Source organism: Tupaia chinensis, unplaced genomic scaffold (assembly GCF_000334495.1).
Source record: "Tupaia chinensis unplaced genomic scaffold, TupChi_1.0 Scaffold000070_1, whole genome shotgun sequence".
Taxonomy (NCBI): Eukaryota; Metazoa; Chordata; class Mammalia; order Scandentia; family Tupaiidae; genus Tupaia; species Tupaia belangeri.
Window position 1 is genome coordinate 166806 of NW_006159530.1, and position 10506 is coordinate 177311.

General features: G+C 46.8%; 1 protein-coding gene across 4 annotated transcripts in view; it reads left to right on the plus strand.

The window, feature by feature from the left end:
* Positions 1-8279, plus strand: part of FCRLA (Fc receptor like A) — a 13653-nt gene extending 5374 nt beyond the window's left edge. The window contains exons 2-6 of one of the 4 annotated variants that reach the window (XM_027767450.1): positions 1229-1243; positions 1502-1648; positions 1920-2186; positions 6738-7022; positions 7833-8278. In XM_027767450.1, the coding sequence (XP_027623251.1) occupies positions 1229-1243; positions 1502-1648; positions 1920-2186; positions 6738-7022; positions 7833-8125 (1007 nt within the window). In that variant the 3' untranslated portion in view covers positions 8126-8278. Of the gene's footprint in view, positions 1-1228; positions 1244-1409; positions 1649-1919; positions 2187-6737; positions 7023-7832 lie in introns of all 4 variants that reach the window. The other 3 variants (XM_027767449.1, XM_027767453.1, XM_027767451.1) reach the window with 3 other exon arrangements.
* Positions 8280-10506: the final 2227 nt, after the last annotated feature.

Sequence of the window (10506 nt, forward strand, 5' to 3'; positions counted from 1 at the left end):
CAGCCACAGCGGCAGCGACCCAGCGACGGGAGAACTGACCTTACCTGGCCTGGTTCCATCCAGGAGGGCAGAGGGCGAGGGGAGTTGATGAGAAACCATAGCTCTAAGTCTCAACTTGGAGGCAGAGTTCTCCTGTGGTTGTCAGTCCAGGCGGGGTGGGACCAGGGGAGAGGTAAGGACACAGGAAGGGCGCTGCTATGACCAGGTAAAGCCCAAGGGGCAGAGGACAAAGTAGGGACGGCTGGGAAAAAGAGGGGCAAGGAGAGAGGAGAGCTCCAGCTCTGGGACACAGCGGTGATGTGCTGCTCTGGGGAAGTGATCCAGACGGTGGGTCGTGGGTTCAGTTCCTCGGTCGACCTGCATGGCAGGTGCAGGCGCCCACGGCCATGGCTGGCTGGGAAGGCTGGGGTGGGTGGAGCAGAGAATCACAGTGTGAGACCGTTGGGGTGCTGTCTGTCTCTCTCTGTCTCTGATGAAATAAATAGATAAACAAATAAATAAGTAAATAAGGGAAGAAGAGAGACACAGCGAGATATTAAAAGCTTTCTGGTAGATAACATTCAAGGCTGAAGAGTGATGTGAAGTTTGGGAAGATGGGAAGATGGAAGAAGGCCCGAGGAAGGCGTGAGGACTGGTGGAGACCATGTCTGCATCGCAGAGTCAGGAGAGCCCTGGCTCTGCACCGACAGCCGACCTGCCTGCCCCAGTCCTTACTCTTCTTGAACTTTGACTATGTTCATTTGCTTCCTGAAGCCTGTTTCTTTAAGCTTTATAAAATGGGGATGGGGCTAGCTGGCCATGTGGTGGTTCAGGCGGCTGGATCCCACATGGCCTTGTGTGTGGTTCAAGTCCTGAACCCAGTGGTTTGGACAACACACCGGGCACATGTGCATGTGTGCCCCAAATCACGAGAGGAGAATGGAGAAGGAATTGGGGAGTGCCCCTCCCCTGAGGGGGGATTTCTCAGTCTCTCTCTCCAGCAAGTGCACATGCCCTATAGCAAATTAAAAACTGGTAATAATGAAAATTAAACAGTAGGTGGGGTTGAAGGCGCACATCTGGGAAGCTTATGCAGATGAACTAAGATGCTATGTGAATGGGCTAGCGGGGTCTGGCACGTGGTGAACACACATGAACTTAGACTCTGACGTCTCCCCTTCCCTCCCGCTCTGTGTCCCTCTGCCGTGGGGTCACCATTGCCTTTGGTCTCTGGTTTCCTGCCCCTCAGCTGCATGTCATACTGGTGAGTCCACTATTCCTTCATTCTCCCCTTTCCACCTTCCCCAAACCACAGCCTGCTCACTGAGACCACCCAGAAGCCAGAGAACCAGGTCAAAACTACCCCTCTGAGACCCCCAGGGAGTCCTGGGGAAAAGGATTTGGTGGTTTCCTATTCTTACTCTGTAAAGGGTGATTCTCCAGGAGAGAGAGGATCCCCTGGGGGCGACTCCCTGCTGTCCTTCCTCTTTCTCTGGCTCTCCCTGGGCCATGCCCTCTTCAGCGGCTGGCTTCCTGCAGATGCAGTGTGAAGCAGCTGCCCGGGCGGAGGAGCACAGCTGCCACAGCGCGGATGCCGGCGCAGGTGCGAGTGAGGCTGACTTCAGGAGCTACTCGTTCAGCCAGCCCTTCCATCTGATCGTGTCCTACGGTGAGGTACCCGGGGGCCTGGCGGGCACAGACCCAGGCTTCCTCCCAGCACCCAGCCCCTCCATTCAGCCCCACGGCCCGCTCAGGAAGTGCCCCAGGAACAGGCCATGAGGGGGGACCTTCCCCATCTTGGGCCCACAGCAGGAAGAGCCCCCTCAGTCCTAGGCCCTAGAGAAGTCACTGCTCACTCTCAGCCTGGGTCTGCGGTGAGCATCACTCTGGGAGGGCGCCCCGGAGGGACAGTGGTGACACAGCTCTCGCTCTGGACGCAGACTGGCTGATCCTTCAAGGCCCCGCCAAGCCTGTATTTGAAGGGGACCCGGTGGTTCTGCACTGCCGGGCCTGGCAAGACTGGCCCCTGACTCAGGTCACCTTCTACCGAGATGGCTCAGCCCTGGGTCCTACGGGACCCAGCCGGGACTTCTCCATCGCTGCGGTGCAAGAGGCAGACAGCGGGAACTACCACTGCAGTGGAGTCTTCCGGAGTCCTGGTTCTGGGAGCCTGGAAACAGCGTCCGCCGTGGCTATTACCGTCCAAGGTGAGAGCCCCAGAGACGGGGAGCCCCGGATCATCTTTCCTTGGCCCCGAGATGGCAAAATTATCGTAGTCTTAACAAGCAGGTTGCTGCCAACGCCCTTTAGGTTTCAGGAAGGGTGAGGTCTCCGTGTGGCCTTTTCCAGCTATTCAGCTCCACTCAGAGTTGGGCATGTTTCAGACCCCCCAAACCTAAGCTTCCCTGTGATGGGGAGACGGAACCCACGTCAGATTTTCCCAACTCTGCGTCTTTCCTAGTCTCATCTATGTAAGAGAGGAAGAACTTGAGAGGTTCGAATGAAACCTTTCGTATTTTTATTACGTTTCAGCTTTTCTATAGGACGTGTGTGCTTGCTGAAAAGGGGGGGGGCAAAGGGAGAGTGAAAGAGGAAAAATGAGAAGTCACCCTCCATCCCACAATCCCTTCTCTTCCATTCTCCTTTTGGGATTTTGGGTGTGAAGCTAGTGTGTTTCTAAAGTCACGAGGTCAAGGACCCAAACCTTGAAGTTGGCTATGTGGGATCCAGCTACCTTAACCACCATGCCACTGGCTGGCTCTAGGAACTTTTTAATTTAAAAAATATTCATTTATTTATTTAGAGAGGTTTTTGCTATAGGGTGCATGCACTTGCCAGAAAGACAGAGAGACAGAGACAGAAAGCGAGAAAACTTTCTCTTTCTTTCTTTCTTTCTTTCTTTCTTTCTTTCTTTCTTTCTTTCTTTCTTTCTTTCTTTCTTTCTTTCTTTCTTTAGAGAGGTTTTTGCTATAGGGTGCATGCACTTGCCAGAGAGACAGAGAGAGAAAGACAGAAAGCGAGAAATCACCCTCCACAGAGGATGGACATGCTACGATCCCTTCTCCTCCATTCTTCTCCTGGGATCTTGGGCACACACAGCCGGCCTGAGTTTAAGCCACTGGGTCTGGGACTTGAATCATGGTCGACTCTGTGTGATTCCAGCGACATAACCATTATGCCATCTGCTGGTCCCCTTCCCCCTACCCTGAAACATTTTTAAAAAGTTTATTTCTTCCATGAGTAAGAGAGAGAGAGAGGAAGTAAGTCCCCTCTCCTAGGGTCTCAATGCCCTGATTCAACCAGCTCCAGTTCATGAACGGACATATGCCCGACATCCTCAGGGGCTCCTGGTGTGAGCCTGGACCAGTGGGCTGGAGTCACCTCGCAGAGCCGTGGCATCATCTGGCCCTAAAAATGAACCTTTTTTTGGGAGAGATTTTTCTATAGGGTGCATGTGTTTGCCAGAGAGACAGACAGTAAGTGAGAAACCACCCCTTGGGGGAATGGCTGCATTGCAATCCCTTCTCCTCTAGTCTCCTCTGGGATCTTGGGCATGCATACGCATGTGCCTGGCATGAATTTCAAGCCTCTGGATGTGTGACTCAATCCACTGTTGACTTTGTGCGAGCCCAGTGACGTAACCATTATGCCATTTGCTGGTCTCCCAGTGGGCCCTTTTTATTTATTTATTTTATTTTTATTTATTTTTTAATTAAATTTATTTTACATTCATTCACTGAGCATCATTACAGCATACAAATGTGATTTCCCATCCTGAATACACCATATAGTAATTTAATCATACATGTTATTGTTGACAAATAATTTTCCACTTCTTGATATATATATATATATACACACACACACATTTAAAAAAAGTTTTGGTTTTCAATTAATTAATTTACCTTCATTCACTGAGCATTGTCACAGCATACAAAATGTGATTTCCCATCCAGAATATGCTGCATAGTGGCTTAATCATACATGTTATCATCAATAATTTTCTATTTCTAGTTTCATATATATATATGTGTGTGTGTGTATACATATATACACATATATATATTTATATTCCTCCTATTTCTCACCCTCTGCCATTTCCCACCTCCTCCCACACTATCAGGTGTCCACAGTTGTTTTCCATTCCCTTTCCCCCCCACATTTTATTGATTCACAAAATTTCTTAAATAATCTAACTACTTTTAATAGCAAGCTCTGCTGATATATACATATCTATGGATACATGTCTGACTTTAGGCATGAAACTGAGTAGTGAATATACTACAAGGTAGCATCTAGCTGATACTATATAGTTTACTATAGTCATTAATTATGTATTTTTTACTATATTTTTTTAATTTCAAGAAAAGCAGATTTAGCTTTTATAAACCAAAGAAATGCTAAGGAAATATGCTTAAAACTTAAAGCCAGGAAACAGGTTGGTATTCTGTTCAAATAGTAAGTACATGAACCTATCGGCAGCCCAAGACAAGACAAAAATCCTTAAAACTGGAAAACAAAGCCTAGAAGAAAATCAGCAATGTTTTAGTCAAAAGTCATAAAATTCTTTCACCAGTTCAGTCTCATGTTGTGTTTCAATTTTCCCAATTAAATTCTGGGATATAATATTCAACTCCAGACGTCCCCATGATTAAGTTGGCCATTTTCTTAGTTTTTGAACTCTTTATTTCTGTGTGACTGTATTTCATTTTCCTGATATAGCATTCCTTGCAGAACTTCTTGGAGATCTGGTCTGCTATTGTAAAATCTTTCAGGTTTTGTTTATCTAAGAATGTTCTTGTCTTTTCTTCCCACATGAAGGATAATCCTGCTGGGTATAGTATCCTTGGTTGCAATTACTTTTCCCTTAACACTTTGAATATATTTTCCTATTCTTTCCTGACTAACATTGTTTTTGATGAGAGATCCGCTATTAGCCTGATGGGATATCCTTTGTGGGTAACTTGCCGTTTCTCTCTTGCCAATCTTAGTATCTTATCTTTGTCTACAGTTTTGCTCAATCTGGCTATAATGTGTTTTGGAGAAGATCTTCTTGGGTTGATTCTATTGGGGGGTCCTTTGTATTTCTTGGGACTGGATCTTTGAATGCCTCTCTAGGTTTGGAAAGTTTTCTTGCAGGATTTCATGGAATAGATTGTCAATGCCCTTATGGGTCTCTTCCCCTTCTGGGATACCAATTATCCAGATGTTTGGACATTTGATGGTATCTAGTATTTCTCATATATTATTCTCATTTTTGGGGGCAATTTTCTCAGTCTTTGTAGTGTATTTTTCTAGACAAGCGATTCTATCTTCTACATCTGAGATTCGATTTTCAGTGTGATCTAGTCTTCTTTGAATATTTTCAAGGGAGATTTTGACTTTCTGTATTATAGTCTTCATGTTTAACAGGTTCATTTGATTCTTTTTTATAGTTTGAATTTCCTCTTTTAGGTCTTGCAAGAATTTCTTCACCTCCTGGAACTCGTCAGCTCCTTTCCCCTACCTCTTCAGCAGTTCATTGCCTCTCTTCTCTTCGATCTCTGTGAGCTTTGTCACCATCAAAATTCAAAATTTTTTATCTGACATTCCATGAATTTCATCATACTGTCTGAGGATGAAGAGTTATTCTTTTCCTTGGAGGAGAGATATTTTCTTTTCTTTTCTTTTTTTTTAATATATATTTCTTGTGACCCTGCAGTGATTTTTAATCATCTGATGGATGGTACATTTCTTCTAATTCTTATTTATTTATTTTTTTTTTTTGAGAGATTTTTGTTATAGGGTGCATGTGCTCACCAGAAAGACAGAGAGAGACAGAGAGATAGAAAGCAAGAAATCCCCCCCCAGGGGGGATGGCCACGCCACAATCCCTTCTCCTCCATTCTCCTCTCGGGATCTTGGGCACACATGCACATGCACGCACACGCACCCAGCTTGAGTTTAAGCCACCGTGTCTGGGACTCAAACCGAGGTTGACTACATGGGAATCCAGCAACATAGACATTATGCTAACTGCTGGTTCCATTTCTTCTAATTCTTGAACTTCAGTCTGAGTGTTCAGAGGCATGCAGAATGAGATGATCTGCAATCTCTCTTCTGTTCTGTTCTCACTCTTTGTGCATCAAAATCAGTGGGAATGGATATTCTGACCCTAATTATGTTCAGATGTTTAGATCCTGTTCACTTGGACCTGTCTAGACATTTACTCTGTAGGAGTAGAAATAAGTGAGGAAGAAGTCTCAGCAGAAAAATCTTCATTTTAATTCTCTGAAAGTACTATTTCACAGCTGAAATTCAGGATCCATGTGGAGGTGGGCCTGGGTTTGTGCCTTTCTAGAAGTAAGTGAGGAAGAAGTCTCAGCAGAAAAATCTTCATTTTAATTCTCTGAAAGTACTATTTCACAGCTGAAGTTCAGGATCCATGTGGCCAGTGGGCCCTTTTTAGAGAGAGCTCCTTTCTGACTTCTCTGAAAGTACTATTTCACAGCTGAAATTCAGGATCCATGTGGAGGTGGGCCTGGGTTTGTGCCTTTCTAGAAGTAAGTGAGGAAGAAGTCTCAGCAGAAAAATCTTCATTTTAATTCTCTGAAAGTACTATTTCACAGCTGAAGTTCAGGATCCATGTGGCCAGTGGGCCCTTTTTAGAGAGAGCTCCTTTCTGACAGGGGAGAGGAAGCATGAAGGGCTTTGCCTCTCCTGGGTCCTCCTGAATACGAGGCGACTGAGCCCTTGTTCCTTGCCTATTGTCTCCTCAGAACTGTTTCCAGCTCCAGTTCTCAGAGCCACACCCTCAGCTGAGCTCCAAGAGGGAAGCCCAGTGACCCTGACCTGCCAGACAAAGCTGCCCCTGCAGAGGTCAGCCGCCCGCCTCCTCTTCTCCTTCTACAAGGATGGAAGGATGATGCGAAGCAAGGGCCTCTCTGCAGAATTCCAGCTACCCACGGTCTCAGAAGCGCACTCTGGGTCCTACTGGTGTGAGGCCGCCACCGAGGACAACCAAGTGTGGAAACAGAGCCCCCAGCTGGAGCTCCGCGTGCAGAGTGAGTTCATGTGTGTGCAGCTGTGGACATGGGGGACGTGGACTGAGCCCTGAGCTGGGTCCAGTGTGAGCAGGTTGTTAAGGGGCACAGAGGAGGCAGGAACCATTAGCCAGAATTCCCACCACCCAGAGAGCACCAATAGCAAGCTTCTCCTTCAGGCCACCGTGCATGCTCACCAAACCAAGACCTGAGCCAGTCCCACCCCTGCCGCCCCAGAGACCTGACAATTCCTTCATGATCTCTGGGAACTTGTGTAATATCTAGAATGAAGATGAGGTGGTCTGGACCCTCTGCTCAATTCTGGGACCTTAAGAAGCCTACATGTGACTCGAAATACAGGCAGAGACGGTGCCCAGCATGATGTAGGGGCTTGAGGCCATGCCATACGAAGAATAGTGCAAAGGACTAGAGATGGGGGCCTGGAGAGGCAGGGCCTCCAGCTGGCAGAGGGGTCCCCAGACAGAGAGATGAAGGCTGGCACAAGGGCAGGGAGTTAGACTGATGGCGTATGGAGAGGTAGCCGTAGAACCAGTTACCATATCCACGCTTCCAGGAAGGAGATTCTGTCCCGAAACGGGAGGAACTGGCCGTAGTTAAGCTGTCTGATGACGGGGCCTCATCACTGACGGTTCCCAAGCAGAGGTAGCTGCATAGACGAACATTTGGATTGGGAGGGTCACTAGAGTCCTCAAGTCCCTGCTACCATTGGGCCACAGCCACTTTCAGAGAACAAGAAAGGCTGACCAGGAACGTGAGGGCAGGTCGGAGTCAGACTTCACTCTCATACCAGCTGCCTGCCTTGCCATCCAGGTCCCTCCAGCTCTGCTGCACCCCCCACCTTGAATCCTCCACAACCGAAATCAGCTGCCCCAGACACCGCTCCTACAGAGCCCCTGGAATCCCGGCCTCCGCTGCCCACCCCTTCTGCTGTGGACCCAGGCTTCTCTCCTCTGGCGGTACCAGACCCTCACCTGCATCACCAGATGAACACTCTGCTCAAACACATGCAGGATGTGAGAGCTCTCCTCGGCCACTTGCTCATGGAGCTGAGGGAACTGTCTGGTCGTCTGAAAACCGGGCCAGCAAAGTCTCAAGCCCAATAGAAGCCAACAGGTCATCTATGATATCGCCACCCGCCCCCAATAAATACCACTCTTTGTACATTGTCTCTCTGTCCTGCACATATGCATAATAGTTGTACAAGTTACCTGAGCATTCTCTAAGAATAATGGACATAGGTCAGTATTCTATAAATAAACTTTGTACAAAGTGATCATTGGAGTTTAGTTGTAATTGTGTATTCTCTCTAAATATGACAATGTAATTCTGCTCTCCCTAGACCAGGAATTTCTTTCTGTTGCCCAAAGGAGAATCAAGTGATAGAAAGAGAAACCATGAAGGTAGATTCAATGCAACAGTCTCAACTGAAGGCAATATCCCCCAGGGGCTATTTGGCAACATCTAAAGACATTTTAGTCAGCACCTTTGGGTGGGAGATGCAGTTAAACACCCCATAAGGCACAGGACAGTCCCTGCAGTAATAAATAGATTATCTGGCTCAAAATATCAGTAGTGCTGACACCGAAAAACTCCAGCCTAGAGAAAATTGTGGGCCAGGTCTTTGCTCCTAATTTCTCTCCTCTTCCAGCCTTATTCAGCAAGTATTGATTACATGCTAGTACAGATCTCAGTGTATGAAGAGGTTACATTCTGATGGCTTTCACATCATTGTAAAGATGAAAAACCCTCTGACTCTCTCTGTCTCTGTCTGGCAAGCACATGTACCCTATGGCAAAGAAAAACCTAAAAAAGAAAGAAAAATGAGAGTCTAGACTTCAGATCTGAAAGGACACAGAGGTGGCTGAGAATTCAGCTCCTATGGGATGAGGGGACCAAAAGCTCTTGAAAGAAGAGCTAGAGTACATTAAGAAGGATGAAATCCGGTCATTTGACATTGAGTGGGTGAGCCTGAAGAACACAACGTTAAGTGAAATAAGCCAGGCACAGAAAGAGAAATACCACACGTTCTCACTCACATGTGGACATCAGGAAAGAAAAAAAGGCCTCATAGAGACAGATGATGAATGGGTGCCAAAAGGCAGGAAGAATGGGGTGTGGGGTGGGATAGTCCCCTCATCCCATAGGAGCTGAATCCCGTCACCTCTGGGATGACCCATAATTGATCTCAATAGATTAGTAATTACAGACACACACACCATGGCAGACATACTCTAGCAGGAGTTCCAGAAGCAGAGGACACAAGGAATGTTAGAGAAGTAATATTCGGAATTACAGGCTGTGAATTATCCAGAACCAAAGAAAAAATTGGACTCTCTGGAAGTTTGGAGTGGTAAATGAGATTGAAAATCCTGGGGCCGACAGGTGGCGTGCTGGTAAAAGGTGCTGGACTCCCACGTGGCCGATCACCGTTCTAGTCCTGGACCTGGTATCTTGCTTTCTCACTTTCCCTCTCTGTCTCTCTCTGATCAAACTGAAAAGTAATAATAATAACTTAATTAAATAAAATAATTCTTTAAAAAAAAAAATACTGCTGCAGGGTCAGCAGGTGGCATGATGGTTAAGGTGCTGGATTCCCAGATGGCCGACCAACGCTCAAAGCCTGGAAATCATGCAGCTTGAAAATTATGCTGGGTGCATGTGTGAGTGTATCCCAAATCACAACAGGAGAATGGAGGAGAAGGGATTGTGGTGTGGGAATCCTGGGATGGGGGTGATTTCTCACTTCCCCTTTCTCTGTCTCTTTTCAGCAAAAATATACTACCTTACCTTGATATACCGTGTCTGTATGGGACTTTGGTATGCTTTTCTAATGAGCCTGACTGCCTCGGCCTATGAGACATGGATGTGGACCTTGAGTGGGAGTAGCAGTGGATGCAGAAAGAACAGATACAGACACTCAGTAGAGAAAAGCGGGAATCAGGCAGTCTGGGCATCTCTGGTGGAGATTACCACAGCCCTGAGTTGTTCCCAGGTTTATTCTTTTATACAGCAGTGCGGGAGGGAGAAGCAGAAGGTCAGCGACAGCTGTGGAGTATCTTGCATCTCGTGGCTCTAAAGTTTCCCCTGGCCTTCTCTGACTGACACTCAGTTTCCTTTCATTTACACTGCCCTGCAGGACAACCGCAGACTATGTCTTTGTTAGAGCTTTCACTTGCCCTGCAATGTCAGCACAAAGACCGTATCTATTTGAAAGGGCGCTAGTATCTTGTCCAGATGTGGCCACTCTCTATACCTAACAAGGAACTAAGTAAGACCTGTTAATCTTAAATTCTGGTGTTGGGGCCAGCAGGTGGCGTGGTAGTTAAGGGCATTGGACTCCCACATGGCTGACCACAGTTTGAGTCCTGGACCTGATGTCACTTTCTCTCTCTCTCTCTCTCTCTCTTTCTCTGTTGCTCACTCTGTCCCTTTCTGGTCAAATTAAAATAAATAAATAAAGTTAAATAAAATAATTCAAAAAAAA